Genomic DNA, 21742 nt, shown 5'->3' with positions numbered 1-21742 from the left:
GGAATCCTTCCATTAAAATGAGTGGCCCAAAAAAAAGAAGTTTGTGCCGAATGTTAAAAAAAGAGTGGCCAATTTGGCTCGACGTACGCGACGTGACGTTCAGCCACATCAACATCAACCCGTCACAGATCAAGGTAAACGGACCAACACCTCGGATCTCGCCTAAGAATTGCCACAACAAATTTTACTCCAGACTATGACGCACTAGCAAAAAAGGGAGACCAACAACACTGTTCCCACTGAAAATGAACGGGAGGCTCTCAAGTTTATTGTAAAAAAATGCATTTTGAATATGATTTGTACACATAGCAGGGATTGAAACTTGCGACCATTCTCATTTTCAAACAATGCAGGATGCTCAAGGACATTGATGCACCACTTATTTGCGACTAATCTTAACCTGTAAAGTTCTTAAGGCTTACTTTAAGGAGGTGTTTCCCGTTTCCTCACCTCTGTTACCAGGTGTTTGCGAGTTAAAACTCTGCTCTGATTTTCAGATACCCCTCACCGTGTTGCTGTTTTGATTACTTTATTTGGATGTATGCTTTCACCGATTCTTCAAGATGATATATTTGGTCAGAATGTTTGCCGTTTGATGTGATCTCATAAGATAAACCTCTTTCATTAATCTGACCTGCGGGCACTGAAGTGATGGCGATTGTTATTCATAATAACAGTGTCGTATTTTATGAGAATCACTGATAGCAGTTTTTTAGTGAATTATTATTTTTTTAATGCTGTTAATAAATGCATTTGTTTTAAAAAAAAACTTGTTTGGAATATCCATGCTTTACTACCTACTAAAGGCCAAGATCTTTTATGCGATGACCTTTACAGGTCGCTTATATGACTTCACACAACGCCTACGTCCATCTGCTCCTGGTCCGGCCCTCCGGTCCAAATTTAGAACCCAGTTCGGCCCCCGAGTCAAAAAGTTTGCCCACCCCTGCGTTAGACCAAACTTGCACTGGCACGAAAATTAAGTCACACCAAGCGCACGGGTGTCAGTCTATCAAAGCAAGCTCCTTTGAATGTATGCACATGTACGGAAAAGATTGACTGGTGAAACAAGCTCAAATTTCCAAATATTCCTTACATTGTCTGTTTTTAATATTTATTTGAACTAACATGTATCAAGTAATTAAACTGATTAAAATTATTTACATGAGTCAGTTTTGGTTACCTTTCTGTCACTGGGTTTGGCATTGACTCCTATCTCCCCCTGTAACATTTAAACACTGGTAAATTCAATATCTTAAGCACACAACACAGAATTTAAAAGTTTTTTGTTTGAGGCTGCAAATATCACATAATTGCAAAATAATGCAGCTCATGGAGCCTTCATTATTGTACTTTAAATGTTCTCAAGCCTTATTTGAGCATTGATGTTGATACTCACATCATGAGGCGGATAACCAGCTGTATAAACACCATTGGCAAGCAGACTGGTGAACCCTGTGAAAATCAATATCATAAACATAACATTCAGGATACCCATAGAAAATACTATTCTACTTGCAGAATTTCAGTTTGTAAAACATGCATAAGTGCTGCATAACCCTTGTAAAAGTTTCCAGTACGGTATCTAAAAATGCAGTAATGATTCAGGCTTGCGGGATGCAGCTTCATTTCATTACATGGTAATGATTTTCTTTGTTACAAAGGTTCAAAATCCTTCAGAAAAACGCTGATGTGCTTCAATGTGCCCCCATACTTTTTTTAAATATCAGCAGATATGCAAATTCGCATGCAAGCAAGGAAAGGAAAAAGGAAATGTAGGATAGAGATTTGACCATATGTTTCCAACATAGTATTTTTTAATGACATACATTTTTGGTATCTGAAACAAAAAAAAATAGATAAAAAAAACAATCGGTAGGGAAACATTAGGCCCACCCTGTAGCAAAATAGAAACTGAAATTATCAGAGTATTTTTTGGAGGGTTACAATTTTAAGTATAGTAATTTTACTTGTATTTTGCTGACATTAGATTTCTTGGAACTGTCCCAGAATTTGATAATTTCTCTATACAGTAGGTCAAAATCTTCACAACACACATCTGCAGCGAAATTCAGACACAAACATGACAGACAATTGTTCCAATGGTGTTCATGTAGGAATTGTGCTGCAGATTTGTTTGACCTACCAGCAGAGCAGTTCAGCTGATGTGTGTATCCTGTTTTAAGACAATATTGTGTTAAAAACACAAAAAGGAATAAAATGAAATGATAATCATTTTTCAAAGTGCCAAGTTTAGGTTTCTGATATCACTAGCCTTGTAGTGTAGCCAGAGCAGATCAACAGCACCTAAAATAATTGAACAAAAATGACAGCAACGTCTAAACAAAGAAAGATTTTGTTTCATGATTCTGAAATCTTAGCCTTGTGCTGTGATGTCCCCAGAGTCAAACCTCAACCGTACCACTACTGTGCAACATTATCGAGGTGTCAAAATAACAAATATCTACACCAAGGGTGTCTAAACTTTTTGCAAAGAGGCCCAGATTTGTTTAAATGAAAATGTATAGTATGTATAAGGGGTGTAACGATACATCGATACACATCGATTAATCGATATTATGCTCTACGATTTATTGGCATCGATGCTAAAGGTAAACATCGATTTATATCGCCGTGTTTGACCTCGGACATTAGACGCGACTTTATTTTGAAATCCAGTTCATTGTTGCTTGCTTCCTCTTCCGAAAGCAGGGAGCAGTGCGCGGCGTTGTTGTGTTGTGAGCAGAGCAGGCACGTGAAAGGGGAGTCGACAACTAGTACGCGGCTCCTGGGCTGGTGCTATGGCTAGTGTCCAAAAAGACGAGGAAATTTGCTCCCCTTTAGGCTTCAAGTCATTCGTTTGGAAGCACTTTGGATTCCAAAGAAAAGATGGCTCAACGGACAAGACACGTGCAGTTTGTAAATCCTGCCATGCGGTGATCAAATATTCAGGGAGCACAAATCTCGCCGCACATTTAAAGAAAAAACACGACATCAAAGTTAAGTGTTAAAGTAAGCAATTTGTATACTACAATACTCTTGTAATTTCCTAAATAAAGAGTTTGCAGTACCTTGTTGATTTTGCGTATGAATTGTTATAAATCAGGATATTGTTCTATATTTTTTATTAAAAAAAAAATATCGATCGTAGAGCACTATATCGCGATATATCGTGATTGAATCGCAGCAGGCTTTAAGATATTGGCAAATATCGTATCGAAGTTCTTTATATCGATATTATATCGTATCGTGACAAAACCCGCGATTTACACCCCTAGTATGTATGTATGTTTTAGTCGGCTAATACTAACCCACATTCCTCGACCCATTACCATTGTAAATTATCTTGTAAATACAGTGCCATGCGAAAGCAAAGTCCCAATGATCGTCACACACACACCTGGGTGTCGTGAAATTTGTCCTCTGCATTTAACCCATCCCCATGTGATTTTAATCCATCCCCTGGGGGAGAGGGGAGCAGTGAGCGGCAGCGATTCCGCGCTCGGGAATCAGTTGGTGATCTAACCCCCCAATTCCAACCCTTAATGCTGAGTGCCAAGCAGGGAGGCAATGGGTCCCATTTTTATAGTCTTTGGTATGACCCGGCTGGGGTTTGAACCCACAACCTTCCAGTCTCAGGGCGGACACTCTACCACTAGGCCACTGAGCTGGTCTTAGATTAATATTTGACCCGCATGTGCATGTTGGTATTTTCATGCGCACCGTGGAGCTATATAAGTATAAGTATAAGTATTCGGCCTCCTTGAACCCTTCAACGTTTTGCCACATTTTAGGCTTCAAACATAAAGATATAAAATTTTATTTTTTTGTCAAGAATCAACAACAAGTGGGACACAATCGTGAAGTGGAACAAAATTGATTGTATAATTTAAACTTTTTTAACAAATGAAAAACTGAAAAGTGGGGCGTGCAATATTATTCGGAAAAAGCTGAAGACTGCTGTTAACAAACGCTCTCCATCCAACCTCACTGAGCTCGATCTGTTTTGCAAAAAAGAATGGGCAAGAATTCCAGTCTCTCAATGTGCATACCCCAAGCGACTTGCAGCTGTAATTGCAGCAAAAGGTGGCGATTAGGGGTGTAAATCGCGGGTTTTGTCACGATACGATATAATATCGATATAAAGAACTTCGATACGATATTTGCCGATATCTTAAAGCCTGCTGCGATTCAATCACGATATATCGCGATATAGTGCTCTACGATCGATATTTTTTTTTTAATAAAAAATATAGAACAATATCCTGATTTATAACAATTCATACGCAAAATCAACAAGGTACTGCAAACTCTTTATTTAGGAAATTACAAGAGTATTGTAGTATACAAATTGCTTACTTTAACACTTAACTTTGATGTCGTGTTTTTTCTTTAAATGTGCGGCGAGATTTGTGCTCCCTGAATATTTGATCACCGCATGGCAGGATTTACAAACTGCACGTGTCTTGTCCGTTGAGCCATCTTTTCTTTGGAATCCAAAGTGCTTCCAAACGAATGACTTGAAGCCTAAAGGGGAGCAAATTTCCTCGTCTTTTTGGACACTAGCCATAGCACCAGCCCAGGAGCCGCGTACTAGTTGTCGACTCCCCTTTCACGTGCCTGCTCTGCTCACAACACAACAACGCCGCGCACTGCTCCCTGCTTTCGGAAGAGGAAGCAAGCAACAATGAACTGGATTTCAAAATAAAGTCGCGTCTAATGTCCGAGGTCAAACACGGCGATATAAATCGATGTTTACCTTTAGCATCGATGCCAATAAATCGTAGAGCATAATATCGATTAATCGATGTGTATCGATGTATCGTTACACCCCTAGTGGCGATACAAAGTATCAGCGCAAGGGGGCCGAATAATATTGCACACCCCACTTTTCAGTTTTTTATTTGTTAAAAAGGTTTAAATTATCCAATCAATTTCGTTCCACTTCACGATTGTGTCCCACTTGTTGATTCTTGACAAAAAATTAAATTTTTATATCATTATGTTTGAAGCCGGGCGGCTCGGTGGTGGACTAGGTAGCACGTCTGCCTCACAGTTAGGAGGGTGCGGGTTCGATTCCACCTCCGGCCCTCCCTGTGTGGAGTTTGCATGTTCTCCCCGGGCCCGCGTGGGTTTTCTCCAGGCGCTCCGGTTTCCTCCCACATCCCAAAAACATGCTTGGTAGGCCGATTGAAGACTCCGAATTGTCCCTAGGTATGAGTGCGAGTGCAAATGGTTGTTTGTCTCTGTGTGCCCTGCGATTGGCTGGCAACCGGTTCAGGGTGTCCCCCGCCTACTGCCCGATGACAGCTGGGATAGGCTCCAGCACGCCCGTGACCCCCGTGGGGACTAAGCGGTTCGGAAAATGGATGGATGGATGTTTGAAGCCTGAAATGTCGCGAAATGTTGAAAGGTTCAAGGGGGCCCAATACTTTCGCAAAGCACTGTATAATATATATAATAATTATTTACTTATTATTCACAACTGTCATGGTGATCTTTCTGGTAATTTCTTAACTAGGCTGGATGTATTTTTTTTGTTGGCGTTAATTTCTCCGACTGCCCAGAAAGGCACCACCGCGATCAGTTAGGTTAAAATGAAAAGAGAGGAAAGTGACGTGCAGACATGTGAAAAAGGCGGCTCTGTATGGGAGAGAAGTTGCAGAGGAATAAAAACACCCTTGGAAACCAAAACCTCGTCGTGACTCGGAGCCGCAACAAATGTTTCGGATTTGTGTAGGGTACATTGTGACAGCAAGCGAGCAGGTGATCGAGCAAGCGTCTGATACGAGAGCATTGTGTTCGTATGGAGCGTGTTTGAAGTGAACAGCAGAGAAGAAAGGAACAAGGCAAAGTGTTGTGAAATAAAATATTAGCAAACTGAGGACTACTGTGAGCAACATCAGGTGGCCAACCCGCGGCTTGCTCTTTGCCGGGTTTCATGCGGCTCGCTTTGCTTCGGGGGGGGCGTCAAACGCTGCGTGTTCGCTTCGCTTCGGGGGGTGATGGGATGTGGGATGTTGTTTATGCGCTGGATAGATTTTCTTGTGCGCTGAGAATGTGCGGGCAGTGCGCGATTGCGCACGCTCGCAGCTTAGAGGGAACATTGCCTGTAATACGCATTTAGGTAGAGAACTGAAGTCTCACTCTTTATATAGCTGACGTGTCTTGCGCATCCGTTCTGCGCATCTGTAATGGCGGCCTCCGTATGATATCCGGTTTGCGAGGGAGATTAAAAAACATACAATATTTGACAATAACACACCATCAAGGATTGCACCATCGCATCAAACGATGTCGTCAATTATGAATTTTACTGACTACAGTGTGTTGGACAGGATGGCTGAATGCGATGCGCAATTGACAACAAACATAGGTAGAGAACTGAACTCTCGCTCTTTATATAGCTGACGTGTCTTGCGCATCCGTTCTGCGCATACTGTCATGGCAGCCTCCGTATGATATCCGGTCTCCGATGGAGATTAAAAAACAAACAATATTTGACAATAACACACCATCAAGGATTGCACCATCACATCAAACGTGTCGTCAATTATGAATTTTACTGACTAAGAGTGTTGGGCAGGATGGCTGAATGCGATGCGTGATTTCAAGTTTTATTCCGAGGGAGATTTTCTTCAAAAATTTTTGTACCCATGTATAATGCGCACCCAAGATTTTAGGACAATAAATTACCATATTTTCCGCACTATTAGGCGCACCGGATTATAAGGCACACCTTCAATGAATGGCCCATTTTAAAACTTTGTCCATATATAAGGCGCACCGGATTATAAGGCGCATAAAATAGAAGCTATACTGCAACAAACTGAGGTTGACTAGGGTTGCGGTATGCATCCACTAGCCAATAACCAACGAGTCCTCTGTAAACAATCGCGTTTCTCAAACGATCTCCTATAAAATGATCGGAACTGACTAAAGTTCGATCTAACGCATTGGTACTACTTACCTATGTTTCCCTTCCATATCGTCCCGTAGATTTACTCGAAACATTAAGAGAGCAGCCTATTTTGACATGAAATAGCCTGGTGCGTATAGCAGTTATCGTTATAGCATTAGCCATCCGCAAATTCCCATGAGCCTCAGCTCGCAATCTCCCATGAGCCTCAGCAAAGTGTAAACAATCGCGTTTCTCAAACGATCTCCTATAAAATGATCGGAACTGACTAAAGTTCGATCTAACGCATTGGTACTACTTACCTATGTTTCCCTTCCATATCGATCCGTAGATTTACTCGAAACATTAACAGAGCAGCCTATTTTGACATGAAATAGCCTGGTGCGTATAGCAGCTATCGTTATAGCATTAGCCATCCGCAAATTCCCATGAGCCTCAGCTCGCAATTTCCCATGAGCCTCAGCAAAGTGTAAACAATCGCGTTTCTCAAACGATCTCCTATAAAATGATCGGAACTGACTAAAGTTCGATCTAACACATTGGTACTGCTTACCTATGTTTCCCTTCCATATCAATCCGTAAATTTACTCGAAACATTAACGGAGCAGCCTATTTTGAAATGAAATAGCCTCGCAACAGCTATTCGGTGACGCCCCCTGACTACAGTTGCCGTAATGTTGGGAAGCGATGCGACCTTGTAATTTACTAGTCGTAATAAAACGTACTGAAACATTTTGGCAGAGCACTGTGTACAACCAGTATGGATCAACAAATTCATCAATTGATCCATATATAAGGCGCTCTGCATTATAAGGCGCACTGTGTTTTTTTTTAGTAAAATGTAAGTTTTTAGGTGCGCCTAATAATGCGGGAAATACGGTAGTTAAATTTTGCGCATTATACAAAAAAAACGGTAATTGCTTGCACAGTGCTCCTTGAGATGTTTAAAGCTTGGGAAACCTTTTTGTATCCAAATCCGGCTTTAAACTTCTCCACAACAGTATCTCGGACCTGCCTGGTGTGTTCCTTTGTCTTCATGGTTCTGTCTGCGCTTTAAACAGAACCCTGAGACTATCAAAGAGCAGGTGCATTTATACGGAGACTTGATTACACACAGGTGCATTCTATTTATCATCATCAGTCATTTAGGACAACATTGGATCATTGAAAGATCCTCACTGAACTTCTGGAGTGAGTTTGCTGCACTGAAAGTAAAGGGGCCGAATAATATTGCATGCCCCACTCTTCAGTTTTTTATTTGTTAAAAAAGTAAAAATTATCCAATAAATTTCGTTCTACTTTACGATTGTGTCCCACTTGTTGTTGATTCTTGACAAAAAATTAAAAATTTATATCTTTATGTTTGAAGCCTGAAATGTTAAAGTTAAAGTCCCAATGATCATCACACACTAGGGGTGTAAATCACGGGTTTTGTCACGATACGATATAATATCGATACAAAGAACTACGATACGATATTTGCCGATATCTTAAAGCCTGCTGCGATTCATTCACGAAATATCGCGATATAGTGCTCTACGATCGATATTTTTTTTAATAAAAAATATAGAACAATAACCTGATTTATAACAATTCATACGCAAAATCAACAAGGTACTGCAAACTCTTTAGGAAATTACAAGAGTAATGTAGTATAAAAAGTGCTTATTTTAACACTGAACTTTGATGTCGTGTTTTTTCTTTAAATGTGCGGCGAGATTTGTGGTCCCTGAATATTTGATCACCGCATGGCAGGATTTACAAACTGCACGTGTCTTGTCCGTTGAGCCATTTTTTCTTTGGAATCCAAAGTGCTTGCAAACGAATGACTTGAAGCCTAAAGGGGAGCAAATTTCCTTGTCTTTTTGGACACTAGCCATAGCACCAGCCCAGGAGCCGCGTACTAGTTGTCGACTCCCCTTTCACGTGCCTGCTCTGCTCACAACACAACAACGCTGCGCGCACTGCTCCCGGAAAGAGGAAGCAAGCAACAATGAACTGGATTTCAAAATAAAGTCGCGTCTAGTGTCCGAGGTCAAACACGGCGATATAAATCGATGTTTACGTTTAGCATCGATGCCAATAAATCGTACAGCATTATATCGATTAATCGATGTCTCTCGATGTATCGTTACACCCCTATCACACACACATCTGGGTGTGGTGAAATTTGTCCTCTGCATTTAACCCATCCCCATGTGATTTTGATCCATCCCTTGGGGGAGAGGGGAGCAGTGAGCAGCAGCGGTGCCGCACTCGGGAATCATTTGGTGATCTAACCCCCCAATTCCAAACCTTAATGCTGAGTGCCAAGCAGGGAGGCAATGGGTCCCATTTTTATAGTCTTTGGTATGACCCAGCCGGGGTTTGAACCCACAACCTTCCAGTCTCAGGGTAGACACTCTACCACTAGGCCACTGAGCTATGTGGCGAAATGTTGAAAGGTTCAAGGGGCCCGAATACTTTCGCAAGGCACTGTATAACTATCCTTTGCTGTGCGCAGATATGTTGATACTGCAAATGAGAATCTATTGTCAATTGCATTACCAGGCTAGTTAAAGATTAAAATAATAATAAATTAAATACAAATGAATGTGTTTTTATAAAGTTGAATGTTTTTTTTTTACATGTATTGAGTTTGTTTTATTATTGTTATTGTTGTATTAACAAGATGGGTAATATTGGTGTTTCGAAGGCAGTAAACAGGCCAGGTTGTATCATGCCAGATTTTTTATCCAAATTAAATCATTCTCCGTTTTTTTTTTTAGTTTACCTTCATACACAACTAAATACTTCATAATCAGAAAATAATATTCCACAGTAATTTTGTTGTTTGAGATCACTGTGAGTCGGCGGCGCGGACACGCAGTAGTGTTTGATGATGGTGATGATGATGCTAGAACTTTATTCATCCCACAGTGGGGAGATTTACTTGTCACAGCAGCGCATACGAGTGCAAGAATATACGTAAGTGCCAAAATTTCACAAAGGATAAATAACAGACAAGGACAAAGACAAGTGCCGCTAGTAGAGACGTAACACAATTTATATCAGGTGCCACGCATGATGTAAAGTCTGACAGCAGAGGGAATGAAGGACCTGCGGAACGATTCCTTCCTACACCGTGGGTGTAATAGTCTGCTGCTAAAGGAGCTGCTCAGGGACCGCACAGTGTCATGGAGGGGATGAGAGGTGTTGTCCATGATGGATTTCAGCTTAATTAACGTCCTCCTCTCACCCACAACCTCAATGGAGTCCAGGGGACAGCCCAGGACAGAGCTCGCTCTCCTGACCATCTTATTCAGTCTCCCCCTGTCCCGGTCCGTACTGCCCCCACCCTAGCAGACCACAGTGTAGAGGATGGCAGAGGCCACCACAGAGTCATAGAAGGTCCTGAGGAGAGCCCTGCACACACCGAAGGACCTCACTCTTTTCACCAGGTGGCGGCAACTCTGGCCCTTCTTGTACAGGGTGTGGGTGTGATCAGTCCAGTCCAGTTTGTTGTTAAGGTGAACACCCAGGAATTTGTAGTTCTCCACTACCTCAATGTCCGATCCCTGGATCTTCACCGGAGTGAAGTGGGGTGCTGTCCTCACGAAGATCACAATCATCTCCTTCGTCTTGCTGGTGTTCAGCCGGAGCTGGTTGAGCTCACACCAGCTGACAAAGTCCTTGATGGCCGTCCTGTATTCCAGATCGTTCCCCTTTGAAATATATCCAACAATGGCCGTGTCGTCGGAGAACTTCTTGATGTGGCAGTGTGCGGTGTCGTGGGCAAAGTCCGAAGTGTACAGGGTGAACAGAAAAGGAGAGTGCACCGTACCCCGGGGGACACGTGTGCTGCAGCGGACCACGTCAGACTCACAGCGATGTAACCTCACATATTGCGGCCTGTCAGTGAGGAAGTCTGTTGTCCATGTAGCCAGCCGCTGATCCACACCCGCCTTCTCCATTTTCATTCTGAGCAGTGAAGGCTGGATGGTGTTAAAAGCGCTGGAGAAATCGAAGAACATGATCCTCCCAGTGCTCCCGATGGTCTCCAGGTGAAGCAGTGTTCTGTGCAGTAAATATATCACTGCATCGTCCACCCCAACACCAGGTCGGTAAGCAAACTGCAGGGGGTCCAGCTGCGCTCCCACCAGTGAACGCAGGTGACCCAGGATGATCCCATAGTCTTAATCAGGTGGGAAGTCAAGGCAATAGGCCCGAAGTGGGTAGGCTCCTTGGTGCGCGGCACCTCCGGTACGGGGACCACGCAGGAGGTCTTCCACAAGGCTGGAACTTTGTTCAGGCTTAGGTTGAACAGGTACATGACCACGCCACTCAGCTGGTCCGCACAGTCCCTGAGCAGCCTCGGACAGATGCCGTCTAGGCCCAGGGCCTTCCCTGACTTGATCTTTCTGAGGTGACTCCTCACCTGAAGATCTGTAAAGGAGAGGGGGGTGTTGGAATCCTGGGGTGATGACGTGAAGACTGAAGAGTGACTCCGAGAGGGTGAGAGGGGGTTGGTGAGCTGGCCTATTTAGTGTTGAAGGTGGTAGGCTGCAGTGCGGAGCAGGGTGAAGGGGCGGGTGAGAGGCGGAATCAAATCTGTTGAAGAACAGATTGAGTTCATCCGCCCAGTCCTTGTCCCCATCAGCTGGTTTCCGATCAACCCTTTTACCATAGATTGCAGACCATGGTAAAGGGGTTTGTAGAGTTAGTAGCAAGTAGACGGAGCTCTCACCAATAGTCTGTGGATTATTTTGCCTTTCCCTGTGCAGCGTCAGATCTGATCAGATCTTAGCGCCGCTTTAGAACTTGGGGTGCGAACATTTGAATGAGGAAGTGTCTGTATCATTGATTATCTTGCAAACAGACACCTGTGTGCGTATAAACTGGGAAGGGACAGGGAAGAACTCGCTTGCACTCGATCATGAGCGCTCGCTCATGTGCGCGTTCCCGTTCGTACGCGTTTCATTTTTGTGGCTCGCTCCGGGGCGCCCAGGTCCCCGCGACATGCGAGCGGGCCACATATTATTGATTTTATGACAATGCTTCGGGCCTGTCTAAATTTAGGCAGAGGCCTGGTTTGGCCCATGGGCCGGATTTTGGGGATGCCTGATTTACATCCATCCATCCCTCCATCCATCCGTTTTCTGAACCACTTAGTCCCCACGGGAGTCACGGGTGTGCCGGAGCCTATCCCAGCCGTCAACGGGCAGTAGGCGGGGGACACCCTGAACCGGTTGCCAGCCAATCGCAGAGCACACAGAGACAACCAACCATTTTCACTCGCACTCACACCTAGGGACAATTTGGAGTGCTCAATCGGCCTACCAAGCATGTTTTGGGGATGTGGGAGTAAAAACCCCACTGAAATAATATCTGGATCTGAAGGCCTTAAAAAAAAGTGAAGAGTTCATTGTCAAAACAATACAGTGTTGACATGTCAACATGATGAAATGTACCCTGAGTTATTATCTGCTTATATTATGGCTAACATTCCAAGCAGCCCGAGACAAAAAGACTCCATTGCAATTTCAGAAATGTGTATTATAAAAACTCTTATGAACGCTCAAGTATTCTGATCATGAACTTTGAAGAATCCCGATTATTGGGCAAAACAAATACATGAACCACCATGTTGTTGCTGTATACAACTTAGAATGTCACACTTACAACATATACAATGTGTAATTATTGAGGTGCATGATGTAAATTGCTGGTTGAAACCGGGGCGGAACTAGATAACCAAAATTGCTTCATCAGCAAGTCATGTGTTCAGTGGATGAAATGAAATTGTGATGAATGGTGACGAAGTACCGTATTTTCTGCACCATAAGGCACTTTGGGTGAAAAGGTGCGGACTCAATTGCGGAGTCTATTTTGTATTTAATCCACACATAGGGCGCACCGCATTATAGGGTGCATACATGCCATGACTTACGGTAAACAAAAAAAGAACGTCACGGGAGCTAGACAGTGAGTTCTTTATTCTACTGTTTAACCTACTGTACTCACATTATTAGTGTGAAGGCGAAGTAGAAGTTATTCTACTTTTTTATTCTCCTCGCTTTTTTGTCCTTCTTCTTCTTCCACATAATTCAACCGATTCACTCCATTCCACTTTTCTATGTATTCCAAATATTCACGAGATGAGCGATTCCAGTTTTCTCGTTCCGAAAATGTTCCGTTTTCGCAAAATTCGCAAATTTACGACAAAGTTTTCTCCTCTAATTTCTACAGTGTCAGTTGAGTCTGTCAACTATGATGCCTGTAGTATTTTTAAGGTCCAGCGGGTGTCAGCAGTCAGTGACACAGTATCGACAGTGTCAATACATTTTGCCAATGTGTCGGGACAACACACGACGCCTCATGGATCCATCACTACCAAATTCACCCCTTCACCCCCACTTCAACAGTGTGGCAGCCATTTTGGAATGACCCAGAAGTGCCCCGAAATCAACACAAAGTGAACCGGAAGTGCCCCAAAACAAACAGGAAGGATGAAGAGGAAGTGACCCAATATGATCAGGAAGTGAACCGGAAGTGCCCTAATTTGAACAGGACGTGAACAGGAAGTGGCCCAAATCAAACTGGAAGTGACACAAATTAAACCGGAAGTTCCCCAAATCAAATCGAAAGTGACCTAAATCAAACAGGAAGTAACCCAAATAGACCGGAAGTCTAACGTAGTTTTCGTTTTGCTCCAAATTTCAAAATTTTGGGCGCAATTTTTTTTTTTAAATTCCCATTCATTCTCTATGGCAGGGGTGTCAAACTCAATTTCACAGTGGGCCAAAATTTTAAATTGAACAAAGCCGCGGGCCAAGGTTGAACAAATAAACCTTTTAATATGGAATCAAACAAGTTTTGATTTTACAATGAATACTGAACAAGCAAGGCTTATATAACTTAAAAGTGCAGGCGTGCAAAATCAAGTTGATAATAACACTAATAATACTAATAATAACAATAATAGTAATAATAATAATATTTTCTTGAATGCCTGTTCATCAATGTCGGGGCTTAGGGTTTGAGCTGAGTAAACCGTCATTATCGAACAAAGATGTTCGTCAGTCAGACGTCTCCTGTGAGAAGTTTTCGTCATCTTCATTGAGGAAAAAAGTTCCTCACATAGGTAAGTGCTACCAAACATGGAGACCAATTGAGCAACTTCAGTGCGAAGCTGAGGCATCGTGTCAGGGATGAACTGTGGAAACTGTGTGGCCCCAACAGCATCAAACTTTGACTTCAGCGTTTCATCACACTGGAGTTCAATCATTTGGAGGTTGGTTGGTGCTTTTTCCACATCAACTGCGAAGGGATTACTAAGCAATTCAAATCTAAGTTTCTGGACATCAAAGTCGCCAAACCGCCGGCTAAACTCAGCGCCGAGCGCACTGAGTTTTTCAGCAAACTGCGCACACGGCGATAGAGATCTGCTCAGAAGCCCCAATAGTATCGAATCTAGGCAGCGCTATCTTGAAAATTTCAGATGCATTCTGGGAAAAAAATGAACACAGATTCTACTTATATGGGCATGAGGCGGAGTCATGAACAGACGTATGGGCGCCAAAGCAACAGCAGAGCATTATGGGATTTTTAGTACAAGCGATGAATGCGGTGTTACAGCGCTGCCGCCGTATAATACCGGCGGGCCAGCTCTAATATTAATTTGAAATTGCCTCGCGGGCCAAATATAATTACACTACGGGCCAAATTTGGCCTGCGGGCCAGAGTTTGACACCTATGCCAGGGGTGGGCAAACTTTTTGACTCGCGGGCCAAACTGGGTTCTAAATTTGGACCGGAGGGCCGGACCAGGAGCAGATGGTATAGGCGTTGTGTGAAGTCATATAAGCGACCTGTAAAGGTCATTGCATAGAAGATCTTGGCCTTTAGTAGGTAGTAAAGCATGGATATTCCAAACAAGTTTTTTGAAAACAAATGCATTTATTAACAGCATTAAAAAAAATAATAATTCACTAAAAAACTGCTATCAGTGATTCTCATAAAACACGACACTGTTATTATGAATAACAATCTCCATCACTTCAGTGCCTGCAGGTCAGATTAATGAAAAATGTTTATCTTATGGGATCACATCAAACGGCAAACATACTGACCAAATATATCATCTTGAAAAATCGGTGAAAGCATACATCCAAATAAAGTAATCAAAACAGCAACACGGTGAGGGGTATCTGAAAATCAGAGCAGAGTTTTAACTCGCAAACACCTGGTAACAGAGGTGAGGAAACGGGAAACACTTGCTTAAAGTAAGCCTTAAGAACTTTACAGGTTAAGATTAGTCGCAAATAGGTGGTGCATCAATGTCCTTGAGCATCCTGCATTGTTTGAAAATGAGAATGGTCGCTAGTTTCAATCCCTGCTATGTGTACAAATCATATTCAAAATGCATTTTTTTACAATAAACTTGAGAGCCTCCCGTTCATTTTCAGTGGGAACAGTGTTGTTGGTGTCCCTTTTTTGCTAGTGCGTCATAGTCTGGAGTAAAATTTGTTGTGGCAATTCTTAGGCGAGATCCGAGGTGTTGGTCCGTTTACCTTGATCTGTGACGGGTTGATGTTGATGTGGCTGAACGTCACGTCGCGTACGTCGAGCCAAATTGGCCACTCTTTTTTAAACACTCGGCACTCACTTCTTTTTTTCGGGCCACTCATTTTAATGGAAGGATTCCAGGGGAAGGTTTGTGGGTGGCTTTAGCGCAAAACTGCATCTGAAAGCTCAGTGCGCGAATTATAAGAACGCTGTCGTCAAAGCCCACGCTCTAAATTCGGGACTGATACGAATAGAGCGAGAGTGCGCCAAGTCCGTACTACTGAGTACGTACACGCACTTGTGAGTGTGCACCAAGCTTTCTGACACGGCTTCCGGTAGTAAATGCGCAGGCGAGCGCTTCGCCATCTACTGGGAAAACGCAGTCATTGCAGGCAAAATGACCAAAAAAAAAAAAGTTTAATAATACAATTTGTTCAGGGTTGGCGGGCCGGATTAAACGGTCCCGTGGGCCGGATGTGGCCCGCGGGCCGTAGTTTGCCCACCCCTGACCTATGCTCTATGGGGATTGAACATTTGCTCTAATTTCTACATTTTTCAACCGATTCAACCCGTTCCAACTTTCAAATGTTCATCTTTTGCATATCTATTTCACAACTTCCCACTTATCAAAAGTTCTACATTTACGATTTTGAAATTGACCCCAAATTCTCCAAAATTTCATTTTACGCTCATTTCTACATTTCTCAAGTAATTCAACTCATTCCAATATCATTCTGCAGCATTCCCCCAGAAGTTATTCAGTTCCATGCCTTCACACGCGATTTCTCCAGAAATTGCATTTTCTAGTTGTTAATCGATATTTATACACAAGTCCTCATCTTCTGTATCCAAATTAAACAGTTGGGCAAGTTTACCATTAGACATGCCAAGTTCCTTCTCGTCGTTGTCACGTTGCTCTTCTGCAATGATCCTGGCTTTCCAGACAGCTCTAATTGCGCCTCGTAAGCATATCTCGTTGTCTATGCCATTTTAGAGGGTCCTAATGCTGTTTTCTTTGCATAAACAATAGTATTTATTTATCAATGGCACCAGAGGTGTGTGTTGTGTACAGTCCTCTGATTGGTTTATCGCCCCGGTCTATGTAAAACATAATGATTGGTTTATCGGGTCTACAGATTACGCCTGTATATTACGTCTCTGTGTGGCGGAAGCCACACAAAACAACTTTGGCTTTGTCTATGCCATTTTAGAGGGTCCTAATGCTGTTTTCTTTGCAAAAGCGATAGTACAGTAATCCCTCGTTTATCGTGGTGATTGGTTCCAGGACCGCCCGCGATAGGTAAAAAGTAGTATCACCCTCTCATTTTTAACATACGTACATTTTTTGTGTATCAATAAATGTATATTAAACCATATAAGTGCATGTTATCATTACAACATTAAAGAATAGTTTCAACATGTAATACTATATGAATAGTATGAATGACATACAGAAAATAATGGTAAAATAACAAAAGTATAAATATGATACGTGTCATACACATACGCACGCGCACGCGCACACACACACACACACACACACACACACACACATCTACAAAGGTGTAGATGTAGCTAAAGTATACATACTGTAAATAAAAGCTCTTTTATTATGATAACATCTTTTGTATAACAAGGTACAAGTGTACATACTGTAAATGTGTTTTTAGAGCTTTTATTAGTATAAAAACAATTATAATTGTTTACTTGCATGTTACTCGTGTACTGTGTCTCGTCACCGTGGGATGGAGGAAACGTAATTTCGATTTCTTTGTGTGTCTTGGCATGAAGGAATTGACAATAAAGCTAACTCTGACTCTGACTCTGATAACACGGTAAAATACTGTAAATATGTTTTTAGAACTCATTATTATAACAATTTTTTATAACAAGGTACAATACTGTAAATATGTTTTTAAAACTCTTACTATTACACCATTTGTTTTATAACAAGGTACAAGTGTACATACTGCAATTATGTGGACGCGCCCTGCATTCTGCTAGCTTGCGGGCAACTTTCGTGCCATAATTCCTCAATTTAAAATTTGTTGAATGTTTTAAGGCAACCTCATAGCTGGAATACCCTTCTGTTTTCACTAACTGCATGCTCTTCTTGTGTTATATTTTATAATTGGTCAACACACCACCTTATCAGTAATACTTTCTGAGGGTCTTTTTTTGTCAGGTGAGCGAATAAGAGCAGCAGATATTTAGATTGCATTAATAATACAAAATGACACAATAACATGTGAAAAAAAACTGTCCCTTAGAATTAGGGTAATGTGAAAAATTATTACCCAATGAGTACAGGGCCCTGGTACATCTTGTCCTTTTCAGCAATTCATACACCTGGCAAAACAGGAAATACACACATTACACATTAAACATCTCTTCATATTGCACTCCTTGAAGTTAATTCTAATCATACTTACAATTGAACTCCTTGTCTTGCTGTCAAAGAAATTATCTCTGTCAGACAGATCGAATCTAGAGACAAAACCCCATAACAAATCTAATGTTAGACACTTTTTACTCTTGGCAACAGTAACAATTTCAATGATGTTTTCAATGCAAATCATCAAAAAAAATATGTACGTATGTATATATGCAGACGTTTGCAGATGCCACTGCTATTGTTGGCTGTATTAGAGATGTTTGACAGTTATTATGCAAACAACCAGTGTTTTAAGTCAGGTAAAGATTTTACTCACAGGTGTTCCTTCTCTCTGGAAAAAGGGTGTAAAAGTGATTTTACACTTTTAGGCTTGTTGGTGTCCACTTTTGGGTGCAATGGAGATGTGACTTTGTGAATGAACAGTCGGATCTTTTCCACAATATTACTTCCTTGTTTAACTTCAAAAACCTAAAAGGGGCACAAAAGGAGTGAAATAGTGTTAATTCAAACTGAAAATTGGTTTTGTTTAAATTATTTATATTTCATTTAATGTGACCAGTGCCTTCAATGAATGAAAGTTCATGAACCTGTTCATATTTTGGACGAATGTCAACTGAACGTAGCGCATTTATGCTTTGTGAACATTTTTGTGAAACACGCTCCATACGAACGCATTGCTCTCGTATCAGACGCTTGCTCGATCACCTGCTCGTTTGCTGTCACGATGTACCCTACACAAATCTGAAACATTTGTTGCGGCTCCGAGTCACGACGAGGGGCAAGTTTTGGTTTCCAAGGGTGTTTCTATTCCTCTTCAACTTCTTCTCTCCCATACAGAGCCGCCTTTTTCACATGTCCCCACGTCACTTTCCTCTTTTCATTTTAAACGAACTGATCGCGGTGGTGCCTTTACGGGCAGTCGGAGAAATCAACGCCAACAAAAAAAATACATCCAGCCTAGTTAAGACCGTACCAAAGACTATAAAAATGGGACCCATTGTCTCCCTGCTTGGCACTCAGCATTAAGGGTTGGAATTGGGGGGTTAGATCACCAAATTATTCCCGAGCGCGGTGCCGCTGCTGCTCACTGCTCCCCTCTCCCCAAAGGGATGGATCAAAATCACACGGGGATGGGTCAAATGCAGAGGACAAATTTCACCACACCCAGATGCGTATTCAGACAAAAGCATCATTGTTCCACTTTATATAGACCACAATTAAATGAGTAAAACGTAAAATGGTAGAATTTATTACCGTCATACTTGGGCTTTAGGGAAATAATGTATCTGTATTCTTCCTACAGCAGATGAAAACCCTTAAATTAATAAATTGATTAGTTATTTAATTAATGGTGGTCAAATTCTACTGCCTGCAGTGTATTAAGGGCACCATGTATTTTTTGACATTTATAAGCATGAACTAATATTTTGTGTGCATATATTCTGAATTTAAGGCAACATTAGCAGTAAACATTCTGAATGGTCGAATGGTTAAAAGGCAAAAGAACACAAGGAAATCAGTCTCATGAATGTGGAATTGGGTCTTAGCTGCATGTTTACAAGGACCGGCCAAGATATCTGCCAGATATCTGAAGGAGAGCTGCATGTTGATAGAAAGCTATTGCCTCAGTGACTGGATGAGCACGGCGGCCGCCCGGCATGGGGAGAGGCGCCACACTGTTTTTTGGAGTTGTGACCTTGACTGGCAAATATAAACATGAGGACCATAGAAGTTAGACAGCGCTTTTCTCACTCAGCTCATACGCCAGTTTGAGCCTTGGCAGATGGAATGCAGTCCAGCGCTGTAACCCTTTTCCTGAACCCAGAGGTCCAAGAAGGGAGATCCTCCCATCTGCAATCTCTTCTCGAGGTTTTTACCCATTGTTTTTTGTTTTTCCTTGCCCTCCTGGGGGTTAAGGTTGGGGGATGTCATTAATATTTGTCAACTGTGGGCATGTGAAGTCCTTTGTGATTAAGGGCTATATATATGTAAACTTGACTTGACTTAGAAATAGACCAGTGGATTTTCTCACAGTGTTAATGAGCATTTCATTAAGCACTTAAGTATGAACTTTGTGTACCTTGTTTGTTGCCATCTTGAGCTTCATGAACTCAGCCTCTCGACACAGGACATTCCATGGGGCATGGATCTTCAGAAAGCCAATTCCAGGTATCTTACACTGTTTAGATTTTCAAAGACATAAAGGCATAAACCAGTGACACTTACATGACAGACATATGTTATTGTCCTATATCATTATTATCATCTTCTTTTAATTTTTCAATTCTATTTTTATTTCACAAATCACATATGGTAAATATTAAATCACATATCTATATCCTTATTTTTCTGGGGTGCTTTTAGTCCTCTACACTGTGGGTTAGGGTTAGGGTAGGTTACGTTAGGTTAAATTATCCTGTGGTGACCGCGCAAAATTAGTAGGGCTGCATTCAGTGAAATTAATTGCGAAGTGAAGAGGTTTTGTGTCTATGCACCTCATACTGACATGAACCGCTGCATCCAAAGTTAAAAGTTAAAAAAAGTGTGTTCTTCCTGTTTTTATTGAAAAAAAGCTGGTACTGTCTGCCGCACGGCAACAGCTTCCGCCTTTCACTCAATCTGCATGCATCAATTCATGCGCGCTCCATGGCAGGGCGTACCAATTTTCACGGGGTACCTACTTTGGCACGCACTGGCTATACTCCCTCGCATGCTTGACGATATGCATGCCTTTGCTATGCTTCTTTATGATTTCGAGTTTTATATCGATAGTCTTGGGAGACATACTCAACTTCACTACTGTTTTTTTTTACACTGCTAACGTGCCAAGACGAACAGAATGGCCGAGCAAAGAAGATAGGTGTGTGGGGGGGAGGGGGGTCCGGGGCACTCGTTTGGAAGTTGAAGTTTGGTCTCTAAGTAGATGCAAAAAAATCGCAAGGCTCTGGTTCGTATCTCGAAAAGTTCATAAGTATGGGCGTTGGTAAGTCGAGCACCACTGTATTGATATAATTTTTTTAATACCGACCTATAATCTAACTCCTGTTTAGTGCCCCTTTAATTTAATTAATACGCAAATTGGCACCTCATTCAAATAAGTTATCTTACCTCATCAGTCTTTTCCAATTCCAACCCAGTCTCTATGAGATTTTCTTCAAACTCTTCTCGTCTGAATCGCTTGTCATCTTCATGATAGTCAGTTTGTTGCTCTTGAGCAGGAATCTCTGGGTCTTCTTTGGGCTGTAAAGGTGCACGACTGCTTCTTATGCTCAAACTACGTCGAAGACGGCGAATGAAGTTGTCGTCTCCAAACTTGGGTGATTTTCGACAAATATTGCTGGGTTTCTGGATGTGGTAAGCAAGCACATAGTCCACGCGCCGTTGGCCATCAGCAAAGTAAGGGCCTAACTGAGGGCACAACGGTGCTCTGTCTTCAGCATTAAGACTTTTCATTGGCTAAAGGAAAGAAAGAGAAAGAACTTGAATGATACAGGAAACAATAATTTATTCTTGGATGTTTTCTCCTGGTGGGTTAGATCTACCGTATTTTTCGGACTAAAAGTCGCTCCGGAGTACAAGTCGCATCAGCCATAAAATGCACAATAAAGAGGAAAAAAACATATATAAGTCGCACCGGAGTTTAAGTCGCATTTTGGGGAAAATGTATTTGACAAAATCCAACATCAAGAACAGACATGAACCAACAACAACAGGCTAAACCAGGGGTGGGCAAACTTTTTGACTTGCGGGCCGAACCAGGAGCAGATGGATGTAGTGTTTGTGTGAAGTAAAATAAATGACATGTAAAGGTCATTGCTTAAATAGTTTTGGCCTTTAGTAGGGAAGTAAAGCATGGATATTCAAAAAACGCTTTTTGGAAAC

General features: G+C 41.9%; 1 protein-coding gene across 10 annotated transcripts in view; it reads right to left on the bottom strand.

Annotated features, from left to right (window-relative positions):
* ano1a (anoctamin 1, calcium activated chloride channel a) overlaps nt 1-21742 on the bottom strand; it is a 149160-nt gene that overhangs the window by 94434 nt on the left and 32984 nt on the right. For 9 of the 10 annotated variants that reach the window (XR_009714162.1, XM_061276376.1, XM_061276381.1 and 6 more), the window contains 8 exons: nt 20969-21316; nt 19941-20039; nt 18177-18328; nt 17898-17952; nt 17763-17814; nt 2147-2176; nt 1400-1455; nt 1184-1222 (listed from right to left, as the gene is read on the bottom strand). Coding sequence is in view for 9 of the 10 variants with exons in the window: in XM_061276376.1 (XP_061132360.1) it covers nt 1184-1222; nt 1400-1455; nt 2147-2176; nt 17763-17814; nt 17898-17952; nt 18177-18328; nt 19941-20039; nt 20969-21316 (831 nt within the window). In the remaining variant the exon portion in view is untranslated. The remainder of the gene's footprint in view (nt 1-1183; nt 1223-1399; nt 1456-2146; nt 2177-17762; nt 17815-17897; nt 17953-18176; nt 18329-19940; nt 20040-20968; nt 21317-21742) is intronic. The other variant, XM_061276375.1, reaches the window with a different exon arrangement.

The sequence above is a fragment of the Syngnathus typhle genome, linkage group LG4, assembly GCF_033458585.1.
Source record: "Syngnathus typhle isolate RoL2023-S1 ecotype Sweden linkage group LG4, RoL_Styp_1.0, whole genome shotgun sequence".
NCBI lineage: Eukaryota > Metazoa > Chordata > Actinopteri > Syngnathiformes > Syngnathidae > Syngnathus > Syngnathus typhle.
Note: the sequence above shows the minus strand (reverse complement) of the source record. Positions and strands in the feature narration are given on the sequence as shown.